The sequence below is a fragment of the Megalobrama amblycephala genome, linkage group LG23 (assembly GCF_018812025.1).
Source record: "Megalobrama amblycephala isolate DHTTF-2021 linkage group LG23, ASM1881202v1, whole genome shotgun sequence".
Classification (NCBI taxonomy): Eukaryota; Metazoa; Chordata; class Actinopteri; order Cypriniformes; family Xenocyprididae; genus Megalobrama; species Megalobrama amblycephala.
Window position 1 is genome coordinate 1 of NC_063066.1, and position 15,082 is coordinate 15,082.

The window sequence follows — 15,082 nt, forward strand, 5'->3', positions numbered from 1 at the left end:
TTCTGAAAAGTGTTTAAATGATTTAAATAGATATTAAATAGATACAGATTGTGTATTTGCTATAGTGTTCATCACTGTGCCAAATACTTAAATATTTAGACTTAATAGGCTATTTATTTTCAAACTTTTTTACATTTTAATCTGGACTACAACATGCCCTAGATATTGTCTGAAAGTGTTTGGTTTTTTTGGGGGGTTTTTTCGGTCAAACTTTACATTACGGCTTCATTAGTTAACAAACTGCCAATGAAAAATTGATTCTAAACATTAATTAGTCTTAGGTAATTCCAATTTTAACACTGTTAAAATCAAAAGTTGCAACTGTTTAATGAGCTAACGACTAGGAGATGTAACAAAGATGAATAACTTGTGTAGCAAATGTAGCTATTGCTCATTTTGAATTTGAATGCATTAACTAACTGAGATCTTATTGTAAAATGATACCTATTGGTCTTTATAGTTCTTTTGCATTTTAATCTGTGTACATTTTTTTTTTTTTTTTTTTTTTTTTTTAACTTTATACATCTTTTGTCTATTGCTTAATTGTATTTAAATGTTCTGTTATTTTTGTTGTAAGAAAATGGTTATTAAACCTGTTATACTGTATTATGACAACACATTTTTGCGAATAAGTTTGTGTCGTGATAATACCATTAGGGCTGGTCAGAATACCTTTTTTTTTTTTTTTTTTTTTTTTTTGATTCGCAGCTCAGTAGTAAACGGCACTGAATATTCAAAGCTTCAGCGGGAGGGGGCTGAAGATATTTTTATTAAAGGCATGTGTAACGAGTATAAATATGGTGTGGCCCCTTTAAGAGCTGCACACTCTTGGTTGAACTGTGTCGAACTCGAACACATGTATGTGGGTTATTTCTGTTTTTCTGTTGCTCATTTAAAAGTTATTTTTAATGTGTATTTATTTTAATTCTATTTAGATGTTTACTGAAGGGTTTGGCCTGGTAAATTATTCCGAAAGTGATGAGACTGATGATGAGAAAGACAACCCTACCTCTTTTGTTCGACAAAAGACAAGGAATGAAAACATTCAGGTATGCCTCAGATGCAGTACTTTAAATTCTTGTGTAAAGTTTTTCTAAATAGTTCAAACATTTTTTTCCCTGTGACTGGTTTTAATAGAGTGTAAGCAAAAATGTATAATCGTACATTAAAATGACTCCCTTTTTGCCAGATGGATGGGGTACCTGATTATTCTGACCCTCTGTTTGACTCGAGTGAGAGTATAGTTGATGAAACTGATGAGGAGTCCAGTTCTCAATCAGACAAAGTTGTTCCAAAGCGAAGGACAAAAAGCATTTCGGTATGCAAATGATTTTATTAAATGATTTTGATAGAATGTGAACAACCATACCATGACCAAACTCCCTATTTGCAGATGGATAAAGTACCAGATTGTTCTGTTCCAAGTGATGAAAGCACAGATGAGATTGACACTATGTCGGAAATGGCTCCACAAAGGCCAAAGAGAAGCTGTCACCATCCTGTAAGCCTAATTTTTTTATGCTTTGTTACTTAATGGTTGATGCTACCCAAACTCCAGATTTTGTATGTAACCGACCCGGAAACGGCATTCCTTACGTCACGACTTAACAAGCGAATAAGGTCTCCATAAACGTAAACTTCAAATACCTTTCATAGTCAAACTATACTAACAGTAACTTAAGATTTCTCATCCATTAACATGATGCCAGTCCATTGTTGCTCCAAATAATATTGAAAGGGGTGTGCCACCTTATGCTTTTCTCTATATTTGGCACACTGTCAATGATTTTAGTCTCTTGGTCTAACTTTTAATTAATAGTTCATTTTTAATTTCTAATTTAATTTACTTGTTTAAAAGCTCTCTACATTTTTACCTAGGTTCCTTACAGAATGTATGTCATCCCAACATGCAGTAGGCAGTTCATTGTTTAGTCAGTTTTTCATGCTAAAGTTTATATATACATATATACACATTGAATGGAAATTGATTGCAACCAACAGTTTTAAGACTTGTATGTCGTTCAGGCTGGCTAATGGTAATCTATGCTTGTCCAATTGAAACTAAATGCTCTGTGTTTGTAATAAACAATATATAACATTATAAACCTATTAAGTAGTGCAAACTTCTGGTCAAAATGAGTGATCTGTATTTATTTCTATCATGTTATGAAGGATCACTAATGCACATAAATGATTGATGACCTTCATTTTGGGGGACTAATCCTGTTAACCTTTTCTTTTTCTTTTTTGAAAGATTCAAAGGCATCTTGTAGAATCAGATGACTCATGTGGCGATAGCGAAGATGAGTATATTCCAGATCCCAGGGAGGAAAGTACAGGGGAAAGCAATGACAGTGACTGCAGCTTGAAGTTATCTCTGGAAAATAAACCAAAGTCATCTATTAGTCAAAGCAGAAGCAAGTCATCAAGTAAGAGCAGGTGCAAGTCTTCAGGTCAGAGCCAATTTGAGTCCAGTCAGAGCAGAAGATTTGAAACAAGTCAAGACTCTGTGCAAAGATTTTCCAATAGCAGAGATGAAAGAAGCAGAGAGAAAACAGGGCAAACATATAGTAAGAAGGCGATGAGTGTTTCAGTTCCTCTTGAAGAGCCCTCTGTCTATGTTAATGAAGTTTTAAAAAAAGAAGATGGGTCTAGAAGATACAACAAGAAGCATCACTGCTTGTTTTGTAGCCAAGTTGTTCAGAAAATGTCCAGACACTTGTCACGTAAACACAGCGACGTAGTTGAAGTTGCTAAAGCATTAAGTTTGCCAAAGAACTCGAAAGAAAGGAGACTACAGTTAGATTATATCCGAAACAAAGGAAACTTTGAGCACAACGTTGAAGTTTTGGAGAGCCGCAAAGGCCAACTCATCCCATGGAAGCAACCAAAGAAAAAAACTGAAGGACAAGAATTTACGCACTGTGTTTACTGCTACGGACTGTTCCGAAAAAAAGTGATGTGGAGACATTTTAAGGTTTGCAATTTTAAGCCTCAGGGCAAAAACTCTAAACGAGGAAAATCCAGAGTTCAAGCGTTGTGTGCTTTTGCAGAACCTGCTCCAGCTGGTTTTAGTGACGCATACTGGAAGTTCCTGAGCGAAATGAACCAGGACGAAGTTGCAGTTGCAGTTAAGGAAGACCGCTGCATTCTTGAGTATGGTCTCAGATTATTCAGTAAGAATGAGCACGTAACTAGCCAACATCAATATATCAGACAGAAACTCAGAGAGCTTGCCAGGCTGGTACTTGAAGCAAAAAAGGTGACGCATGTGAAGTCAATAAAAGAACTCATAAAACCTGAAAAGTACAGTCAGGTTGTCAGAGCTACAAGATGCCTTGCTGGTTTTAGTGACACAACTGGCAAATATAAACGTCCATCTCTTGCTCGCAAAGTTGGGCATGGCTTGCATGCTTTAGCTATGTTTATCAAGTCTGAAGGACTGATGAGGAAAGATCAACAGACTGCCAAAGATGCTGAGGAATTTGCACTGTTATATCAAGAAAGTTGGAAATTTGACATTGCGAGTCAAGCACTTACTCAGCTTAATCAGACCAAGTGGAATTCTCCTCAGGTTCTGCCGTTCACACAGGACGTCCAAAAACTTCATTGCTATTTGTCTGACAAACAGCAAGAACTACTTGATGCTCTTCAAAAAGAGCCTTCTCCATTAAACTGGAAAGACCTAGCTAAAGTGACCCTGGCAAATGTTATCCTCTTCAACCGCCGTAGATCAGGAGAGGTATCCCGAATGCCCTTGTCTGTGTACTTGTCAAAGGATACATCAGAAACTCATGAAGATGTTAACCTAGCCCTTACAGCACTCGAGCAGAAGCTTTGCAAACATTTTGTCCGGGTTGCCATAGTAGGAAAGAGAGGAAGGAAAGTCCCTGTTCTCCTTACTCCAGTAATGAGGGAATCACTTGATGCTTTGACCGAGAAGCGAGAAGAATGTGGAGTTCTGAAAGAAAATGGCTTCTTGTTTGCATTGCCACACTCTGTCCATTACTTGAGGGGTTCTGATTGCATTAGGCAGTTTGTGAACGAATGTGATGACATCAAACATCCCGAAGCGCTAACTTCAACAAAACTAAGGAAACACATTGCTACTCTGTCAACCGTTCTAAATCTGAAAACAACAGAACTCGACCAGTTAGCAGATTTCCTTGGCCACAACATTGCAGTCCACAGAAAGCACTACCGTCTTCCAGAAGGCACCCTCCAGCTGGCTAAAATTAGCAAAGTACTTTTAGCTCTGGAAAAGGGACGGCTAGGAGAGTACAAGGGGAAGAATCTGGATGAAATTCAGCTTGATGTGACTGGTATTAAGCCTTTTTTTTTTTTTTTTTTTGTCCATCTGTAAATCATTCTCTTTTAGAGATGTAGCATTTAAATAGAGTAGTAAAATTGAATTGAGTTGTGGTTAGTAGAATGGAATTAAATAGGACAGAATAACATACTCATGGGGAGAGCAGGTTTTATAGTTATAATAGACCATAACTGGACCGTTTTAGACAGTCCGTTCAGTTCTTTATCAAGTATTTTTGCCTACTCTTGTTGGGTTGATCCCAGTTTCAGCTTTCCAACTCATTCATATTCTATTACTATTCTATTCATATTCTATTCTGTTATTATTTCAGAGGCTGTTGACGTGGACATGGATGAGTGCTCTCAAGAAGAAGGTGTGTCTGTATGATTTTTTTTTTTTATTATTTATTTAATGTTTATGAATGACCTTATTTAAATTAACTGATTAAAATTAGATTCAACTTTGTCACTGTGCAGAGTACAAGTACAGAGCCAATGAAATTTGGTCCAAATTGGCCAATCTTAATTGGCCAAATTGGCCGTTCTTATGGAGATGACATGACTACTTCGAGCTGTTTACAAAACTCTGCTGCTTTTTATTAGTTTATGTAAATACGCCATTTTCTATATAAAAAATACTAGTGCTGTTAATCAAATAAAAAAAAAGTAATCACACTTTTTTCTGAAATTGAGATTAATCCCACCTAACATTGTTTTTAAACATTATTTTTATATCAATATTCAAAAATGCACAAATAACTTAGTATATTTTTAATATTTGTTTAATGCTGTCTTTTATTGATACCAATACTACTGATGTCTTTACCCCCCCCCTTTTAATATTTTACAATTGACTATAGCCATTTAACTATACAGTATAATTGAGAACTATCATTTTTAACATTTATTAGACTTTAAAAAATAACCCATTATAATAAATTACATATTTAGCTACCTGAGCCCTTAAAGGTGCTCTAAGCGATGTCACATGTTTTTAGGCCAAAACATTTTTTGTCACATACAGCAAACATCTCCTCATTATCCGCTAGCTGCCTGTCCCCTGAACACACGTTAAAAAAATGTGGTCTCTGTAGTCGCCACAAGCTCCAAAAATGGCAACAAAAACAAACTGGTGCAGCCTGGACCACGAAACATAATAAACGCGCTCCAGCCAATAACCGATCAGAATGATTTTAAATGCGCCTTCATGACTGTTTCAGGAAGCACGGATGGGAGGGGAGGAGGAGGAGGAGGGAGGGTCTAGCTAGCCTCTGTTTTGTTTGACAACACTAAGAACGTCAACAGGAAGTTACTCCACCCAGGATCGCTTAGAGAACCTTTAAGCAGAAATATACAGAAATTGAATAAAGTTATCAAACACTAAATTCTAAATTAAATACAGCTCAATCCTTAAAGCTACAAAGGTTAAGTTAAACAAAGTTAATGATTTCCTCTTGGTAAATGGTTTCTTCTTCTTTTCCGATGAAGTTTAACAGTGGTTAAAATGCAGTGGTTAAAATTAAAACGACTATAATGCTGTGTACCAAACTGAAAGTGTCACAGGCACGCCAGGCTCTACCTTCACACAGACACAGCTCACGTCATCACCGGCGTTTTAATCACGCACACCTGCAGCCCATCACCACCCTCATCAGCAGCAGCACAAAAGACTCACGCACTCACTCAGTCACTGTCCAGTCTCGTTTGCACATGGTCTTACCTGCTTGCTTACCTCAAGGACTCCACTGAAGATACTTACCCTCGTTTCCTCATTGTCTCCTCTTCCTTCGTGAGTTCATCTATTTCTGCTCCAGCTCAAAGTCTGTCATCCATCTGCCATTACTGCAACACAAAGACAAGTATCAGTTCTACATCCATATCTGCCATCGTATTTACCTGCTATCACTTACCTGCACTCTGTCACTCAACTGGTTGTTCAATAAACATTATTACCTGCTTTCCTGTGTCGCTGTCCCCTTCTGTGTTGTAACGGAAGACCGGCCCAACACCGCTGAACACCAGTATGAGTACCGCGGATCCATTCCAAGAGGTCATAGACGCATTGCGCCGAGCACTCACAGCCACTCCACCCGCATCTTCACCAGCAAGCACTTCCGCATCCACCGCCGCCTCTTCCTCACCACCTGCCGTCGCTAGTCCCCATGGCCAAACCGGCACCCTTCTCTGGTTCGGAGGAGGATTGCAATGGATTCCTCCTGCAATGTTCGCTGGTCCTGGAGATGCAACTGCACCTGTATTCCAACGACAATGCTAAGGTAGCTTTTATAATCTCTCAACTAGCAAGGCGCTTCGCTGGGCTGAACCGCTCTGGTCCCAGAAAAATTCCATTACCCAGTCTCATTGCTCACTTCAAAGTCGTCTTTGGAAGACCCGCGTGGGATTCATCCATCGGTGAGCAGTTATACCAATTGAAACGAGGTTCAATGACTGTTAACGACTATGCTCTCCAATTCAGAACCCTTGCTGCAGCTAGCAGATGGAACGAGCAGGCCCTTATCACCACATATTGTCAAGGGCTGCATACGAGGATTCCATCGGGCTTGAACACTTCATTCAACTATCCATCAGATTTGCCACTCGAATGCAGTCTTGTCTCAGAGCACCAGGGCCAGCCGCTTTTCCATCTTCACTCCGCCGACCAGAATCCGTCAGCTCCCCAGAACCAGCCAATGAACCCATACAAATTGAAAACACTCGTCTGTCTGCGGCAGAGACGGTTGACCCAGAACTTATGTTTATATTGTGGATTATCTGGGCATTACATCTCTGAATGCCCCACTCGCCCAGTTCATCCCATGGTGAGTGTGATTATTCCCTCTATTAATAAGATGAAACCACTCACCACTATTGTAAAACCTTACTGCTGCCGGTTTGTCTCTTCCAGTCAGTGCCCTCCTCGATTCTGGGTCAGCTGGTAATTTCTTATCCGGCGCCCTCTGCCGACAGCTCGATCTCAAGACAACAGCCACGCCGTCGACTTACCAGATCCACTTGGTAACTGGAAGGCTCGTCAGCCGAAGTCAAGTGCGCTTCAGCGCAGGCCCGATCCAACTTCAAGTCGGCATCCTCCACGTTGAGCAACCCCATCTGCTGGTTCTGGAGGAATCCACCGATCTTCAGGGCGCCCGTGGTTGGAGCAGCATAACCCAGTCATTTCATGGAATACTGGGGAAATCCTGAAGTGGGGTGACAACTGCTTCCTGGACTGCTTTCCTGAGTTTCCTGTTCCAAGCTCTCCTTGTTTTGAAGAATTACCAGTCTGTGCTACGTCTTTAAGAAAGCCCCCTAGACAACCGTTCAGTGGACATTCCCCAGTGTTACTCCCACTTCAGTGATGTCTTCTGCCCAAGAAAGCCTCCACACCGGCCATGGGACTGCGCTATTGATCTGCTTCTGGGTGAGCCAGTGCTCCAAGGGAAGATCTATTCCCTATTCCCCTAGTAATGTCACAGACTAGCCAGGCTCTACCTTCACACAGACACAGCTCACGTCATCACCGCCGTTTTAATCACGCACACCTGCAGCCCATCACCACCCTCATCAGCAGCAGCACAAAAGACTCACGCACTCACTCAGTCACTGTCCAGTCTCGTTTGCACATGGTCTTACCTGCTTGCTTACCTTAAGGACTCCACTGAAGATACTTACCTGTGTGTTCCCTCGTTTCCTCATTGTCTCCTCTTCCTTCGTGAGTTCATCTGAGTCTGCTCCAGCTCAAAGTCTGTCATCCGTCTGCCATTACTGCAACACAAAGACAAGTATCAGTTCTACATCCATATCTGCCATCGTATTTACCTGCTATCACTTACCTGCACTCTGTCAACTGGTTGTTCAGTAAACATCATTACCTGCATTCCTGTGTCGCTGTCCCCTTCTGTGTTGTAACGGAAAGACTCGTACCAAAAAATTGCTGATCTGTATAACACCCCATAGGTGCATCTCAAAAAATTAGAAAAGCAAACATTCTTATATTCTAGATTCATTGCAGACAAACTGAAATATTTCAAGAGTTTTTGTTGTAATTCCGATGGTTACAACTTGTAGCTTAGGAAAATTAAATCAGTATCTTAAAAAATAGAATATTTTCTCAAAGATCAATTAAAAAAACAATATCCAAAGGTTTAATTATGTACTCAATACTTGGTAGGGGCTCCTTTTGGAAAAAAAATCCTGCAATGCAGCGTGGCATGGAGGCGATTAGTCTGTGGCACTGCTGAGGTATTATTAAAGCCCAGGTTGCTTTGATAGCGACCTTTAGCTTGTCTGTATTGTTGGGTCGGATGCTACTTATCTTCCTCTTGACAATATCCCATAGATTCTCTATGGGGTTCAGGTCCAGCGAATTGGCTGACCAGTCAAGCACAGTAATATTATGGTCAGCAAACCACTTAAAAGTAGTTCTGGCACTGTGGGTAGGTGCTAAGACCTGCTGCAAAATGAAATCCGCATCTCCAAAAGCTTGTCAGCAGAAGGAAGCATAAAGTACTCTAAAATCTCCTGGTAGATGGCTGCATTGATTTTGTACTTGATAAAACACAGTGGACCAACACAGATGACATTGCACCCCAAATCATTACTGACTGTGGAAACTTCACACTGGACTTCAAGCAACTTTGATTCTGTGCCTCTCCACTCTTCCTCCAGACTCTGGGACCATAATTTCCAAATAAAATTCAAAACTTGCTTTCATCTGAAAAGAGGACTTTGGACCAATGAGCAACAATCCAGTTCTTTTTCTCCTTAGCCCAGGTGAGATGCTTCTTGCTTTGTTTCTGATTCAGAAGTGACTTGGTTCTAGGAATGTGACAGTTGTAATGTGACAGTTGAAGATGTCTGTGTGCTGTGGCTCTTGATGCACCGATTCCGGCTTCGGTCCACTCCTTGTGAAGCTCTCCCAAGTTCTTGAATCTGCTTTTCCTGATAATCTTCCCAAGGCTGCAGTCATCCCTGTTGCTTATGCACCTTTTCCTACCATGCTTTTTCCTTCCAGTCAACTTCCTATGTGTATATTTCGATACAGCTCTCTGTGAACAGCTAGCTCTTTCAGCGATGACCTTCTGTGGTTTACCCTCCTTGTGTAGGTTGTTGATGTTCATCTTCTGGACGACTGTCATATCAGTAGTCTTCCCCATAATTGAGGTTGCATGTTCTAAACTAGTTTAGGAGGTACCCAATATTTATACTCAAAACTAATCAAGCTCAGTGGAATATTTTCATTTTTTGAGATGCTCTTTTTTTTTTTTTTTTTTTGGTTTTTTTTTTTTTCATTTTCCCAAGCTGTAAGTTGTAGTGCTGCAACAACGTGTCGACGTAATCAATTACGTCGACTACGAAAATACATCGACGTGCGTGAAATGCGTCAACGCGTCACATTGTTTACATTCATCTTGCGTAATGGCGGCTTCTGCTCCTGGGAATGGAGAAAGTTCTATTCTATCACAAAAACCTAGACCACGATTATCAAAAGTATGGGAATACTTTAAACAGAGGCCAAATAAAATGGTCCTTTGTTCCCTTTGCAAAAACGAGATGGCGTACCGCGGCAGCACAACTGCGATGCACGAGCACTAGGGGTGTGACATGAGATTAAAATGTGACTAGATTAAAATGTGACGAGATTTCTTGTCGAGGTGAAAAGTAGTCTTGTGATATTGTCATGACAGAGTGTTAGGATGATTAGGAAAGAATATGCCACCGCAACGTTTACATTATGCCTCCACTGTCGTTTTGCTTTGTATTTAAATAAAAAAACATTTAATTCAGCTGGATAACGGTCGCCGCCGCTCCATATTTACAGAGTTACATGCCATCGTGAATGTGAAAGTAGACGCGTGGGCGCATTCAAACGAGATTTCTGATGAATATATCTCTCAATATGAAAGCTATTTTAGGATGGGCAGTGTAGTTGTAACAATCTCTTAGCTCTGTATCAAAGAAAAAAATTGGTCTTAATTGCACTTTGAATATTGAGAGAGTGTGATTATGGTTGCACTTATTGTAAAGTGTTACCATAAAAATGAATAACAGATTTCTCTTAATCTTATTAAGCACAAACAGTAAGGTTTCATTTGTTAGCATTAGTTAATGCACTGTGAACTATCATTAACTAACAATGACTATTTTTATTAACTAGCATAAACAAAGATTAATAAATACTGTAGCAAATATATTGCTCATTGTTAGTTGATGTTGGTTAATACATTAATGTTAATAAATGAGACCTTATTGTAAAGTGTTACCATTTTTATTCTGTTTTTTATTTCTACGATCAGTTTGTGGAAAGGAGTTCAATTAGGAGGTCAAAAGTTGTAGAAGCTCATAAATCACATGAGAAGTCAGTCAGTTGAAAAAAAAAAATTAATAAAAGTTGAAATATTATATTAGAAGTTGTACTTATAATTTTTTGTAAAGTTATCCAAAGGATTCAGTAGCTAATCCCCGTATCCGCTTACATATATTTATATATAATCTATTTTTAATCTCTATAATAAAATGTATAATTTAGATTTTGATATATATATATTGATATATATATTATATATATCTTCCAAGGGGTTTTTTCCCTCCTAGGACTTTTTTCCCAGTGTTAGCACGCTGGGTTTTTCTCCTAGGGGTTTTTTTCCACCCCTGGGAGTCAGCCGACATTGGCTTAATGTAGCACCATCTTGTATATGTTACATATTACCACGCTTGTTTGTACAGCTTATTTTTAACCACTTCCCTTTTTTCTGTGCTTCTAATATGTAAAGCTGCTTTGAAACAATTACCAATTGTAAAAGCGCTATATAAATAAATTTGACTTGACTTGACTTGACTAATCAAAAAAAAGAACACTAAATTAATAAAAAATATTTAATAAAAATAATCGTTAGATTAGTCAACAGAAAAAATAATCGTTAGTTGCAGCTCTAGTAAGCTGTAACCATCAGAATTAAAACAAAAAAACTCTTGAAATATTTCAGTTACTGTGCAATGAATCTAAAATATAAGAAAGTTTGCTTGTTTTAATTAAATAACAAAAATAAAGAACTTTTTTTTCATGTGTTTTCCATATGTTCCTTTTAATATAAGCCTTTACTTTAAACATAGACTGTGAATCATAGACCCCCCCCCCCCCACACACACAAAAAACCCAAAACAAAACGAACAAAAAAAACAGATGACACATCTCCACTTCATTCCACTATAGAAAAGGTAAAACTAAAACATTGTTGATGACAACACCCAGTATTGGCTGCTGTCATCTTGACCGGTTACGTCATTTGCCTTTGTCTGCACAGTAGTGATTTGGAGCCTGAGTCTGTACAGTAGTGAGCATTGGAGTGACACCGGATGCGAGCGACGCAACATGTCAAAAGACAATAGATCCCATTATAATCCGTGATATTGTCTACACTGGATGCGGCACGGAGCGATTCCCCATTCTATTTGTGACGTAGTCCAATGGTCATCGTGTCACGTTCAGTGTAGACAGCTTTTAGCTGTTGCGGCGCAACGCGATAAATCACGTCTGGTGTAGACACGGTGTGAGCCTTATCTGTGCTATCAAAGTCCTGTCCAAACTACTACAGACCAAATAGAAAGTTCAGTCATGATGCTTCACCCCATTTTTATAACATCATATGGCTAAATAAACTTAAAAAAAAAAAAAAAAACTCGAACATTTGAGCATTGACTTTTAAAGTTTCTGTATGATAGGTCATAATCTTGTCAGTGTTGCTTGCAGTTAATTTAGATTTTGATTTGTCTTTTTAAATAGATTGATTTTTCTTTTTAAATACTTTTTTTTTTTTTTTCTTGCACTCAGATGAATTTATTCCGGAAGCTGTAGACAGCGTGAAGTCCATTGAGGAACCAACTTCAACAGTATATTTGCAACCAAAAGCAAAGACGGCCAAAAAGAGAGGTGAGCTTAAAGTAAAGCAGATTGATGGTTCAGCTGATCTTTAATCCTTTGGGGTCTGAGGGTGTTTTTGGGCCCTGGAAAAGTTGACATATTAGAATTCTACTGACTATAAGTAACTACATAAGTAACTCAACTAAACCTAACCCTACCAGTCTACTAACACTCAGAGTTATGAGATCGACTATTCACTTTATTTTGATGGTTATTCATACCCTTAGTGAATATGACCAAAGAAGGCTGTGAAAATAAATCTGCATCGTTAATACTTTTGATCTTTTATTTAAAAAATCTACAAAAATCCCAACTTTCATTGGAGAATAATAATTTTAAATGGGGGGGAAATCTCATTATGAGAGAAATGTTTTTCTCTAATACACATTGCTCACAATTAATCATACCCTTTTATTCAATACTTTTTGCAACTTCCTTTTTCCCAAGATAACAGCTCGGAGTCATCTTCTATAATGCCTGATGAGTTTGGAGAACACCTGACCAGAGATCAGAGATCATTCCTCCATGCAGAATCTCTCCAGATCCTTCAGATTCCAGCTCCATGTTGGTGCTTCTTCTCTTCCCTTCACTCCACTCATTTTCTTTAGGGTTCAGGTCAGGGGACTGGGACGACCTTGGCAGAAGCTTCATTTTGTGCTCAGTGACACATTTTTGTGTTGGTTTTGATGTTTGATTTGGATCATTGTCCTGATGAGTCAGGTTTTGATTTTCATCTGTTGTTATTTGATAGAATCCATGATGCCATGTATCTGAACAAGATGTTCCGGACCTCCAGCAGAAAAATAAGCCCACAACATTAAAGATCCAGTAGTATATTTCATTGTACACATGGGCTATTTTTTTACCCCTGTGTGCACGAAACCAATTTTAAGTGTTTGTGTGTGTGTTTGTTTTTTGTATATATGTGTATAATATATAATTTTAATCAAAACCAGTAGTGTTTCAGATGGGTTTTTTTTTTTTTTTTTTTTTCAAATTAAGTTCATAAACATAACTTTTTTTTTTTTTTTTTTTAATGTATACTTAGGCAAACAAACTGCAGCCAGAAGATGCTGGTCCGCCGATGAATGTGCTGCAGTGGAAAAGCACCTCAAGAAGTTCATTACGAGGAACCAAGTCCCTGGAAAAATGGACTGTGAGCATTGCATTGAGGCAGAACCAGAAGTTTTAGGAACCCGAGACTGGAAGGCAGTCAAGTATTTCATAAAAAACCGCATTACTGCTTTACGAAGAAAAGTAGAGTAAAATAGTGTCCACTAGTGTTCAGCTTGGGACATGAGTTCAAAGTGTTTTCAGGTAAAGGTCACACTCTAAAAAATGCTGGGTTAAAAACAACCCAAGTTGGGTTGAAAATGGACAAACTGGGTAGTTTTATTTAAACCAAAAATTGTTTAAAAATTACTATATTTCTTGCTTAAAATGAACCCATAATATGTTGGAAATTAATATTTATTCAAGTTTAATAAACAAACATTTGAATAATACTTAAACAATAAACATTTATTAAATTGCTTATTAATAAATGCTCCTCTTTTATTATTGTTGCCTCTAGTAATTATGTGTCTGATTTTTAATTTAATTTGGGTTCATTTTAAGCCAGCCGTACAGTAACTTTTAAACAATATTTGGTTTAAATAAAACTACCCAGCACGTTGGGCAAACATTTAACCCAACCACTGGGTTTGTCCATTTTCAACCCAACTTGGGTTGTTTTTAACCCAGCATTTTTTAGAGTGAAGTCTTTTTTTCCATTGTTTTTATTTTATTATTCTCTTAAAGCATTCGTTCACCCCCCAAAAAAAGTTTATTTTTTAAATAAACTGTTATTCTAAACCCATAAGAAATGTTGAGTCTTCATTTTGAAGGAGCTAATGTTGAAGGCCCCATTAAATAAGACAAAGGTTACTGGTTAGGAACACAAAACTGCATTAGAAATGGATAAAAAATAACCAGGGAGAAACCAGATCTTTCCACCAACACTTCATTAGAGAAGTCCATTTCATGATCAATACAATGCAGACAAAGTTCAGTTGGTGTCTTGTAGGCTGAAGTAATTCAGACCAAAATTTGAGGACTCATTGGTTTTATAGGAGACTAGGATTTGAGATATGTTGAGCCGGAGGTCATTTTTCTAAATGTCATTTTACTGCTATGTTTTCTGCCTCATTATATTTTGCTCAGATCCAACCAATCATAGGAGTGACTAAGCTAATGGGTTTATGAGCTGATTAATTTAAAGGATATAAACTATAATCTATACAATTTTCTATGATAATCAAGGCCAAACTAATGGAAATGGTTGTTTCCAGATAGTAACCTTTGGTCCTTGCTAGGATATAAAAACTGGAAATGTTTGTGTCTGTGAAAGTGGACCCCATAAGTTCTAAATGTTGAAACCAGAACCCCACAAGTGACCAAAAAACACACATGGGAGAAAATTTTGTCTGAATTGTCACATTGAAGTTATATTTGTTATTAGGAACTGTTTATTATCTTGCATGATTTTTTATATGTGCATAGATACACTGGAAAGGGTGGACCCCACAACTCGCCAAAAAACGGTGGGCCCCCTTATGTGAGGAAAACAAGAGTGTGTGTGTGTGTGTGTGTGTGTGTGTGTGTGTGTGTGTGTGTGTGTGTGTGTGTGTGTGTGTGTGTGTGTGTGTGTGTGTGTGTGTGTGAGTGTGTGTGTGTGTGTGTGAGTGTGTGTGTGTGTGTGTGTGTGTGTGTGTGTGTGTGAGTGTGAGTGTGTGTGTGTGTGTGTGTGTGTGTGTGAGTGTGTGTGTGTGTGTGTGAGTGTGTGTGTGTGTGTGTGTGTGTGTGTGTGTGTGTGTG

The 15,082-nt window shown here is 38.4% G+C and overlaps 1 protein-coding gene across 2 annotated transcripts; it reads left to right on the forward strand.

Annotated features, from left to right (window-relative positions):
* The first annotated feature begins 534 nt into the window (after positions 1 to 534).
* LOC125258932 lies at positions 535 to 13,760 on the forward strand. Of its 2 annotated transcripts, XM_048176173.1 has the most exons (7): positions 536 to 1,049; positions 1,190 to 1,318; positions 1,394 to 1,501; positions 2,255 to 4,322; positions 4,641 to 4,682; positions 12,137 to 12,235; positions 13,275 to 13,760. In XM_048176173.1, the coding sequence occupies exons 1-7, from the start codon at positions 936 to 938 to the stop codon at positions 13,490 to 13,492; spliced, it is 2,778 nt and encodes a 925-aa protein (XP_048032130.1). In that variant the 5' UTR covers positions 536 to 935; the 3' UTR covers positions 13,493 to 13,760. The 2 variants fall into 2 exon arrangements, with proteins under 2 accessions (XP_048032131.1, XP_048032130.1); XM_048176174.1 differs by lacking the exons at positions 12,137 to 12,235; positions 13,275 to 13,760 and adding an exon at positions 8,974 to 9,032 and having other exon boundaries at positions 535 to 1,049.
* The last annotated feature ends 1,322 nt before the right edge of the window (positions 13,761 to 15,082 follow it).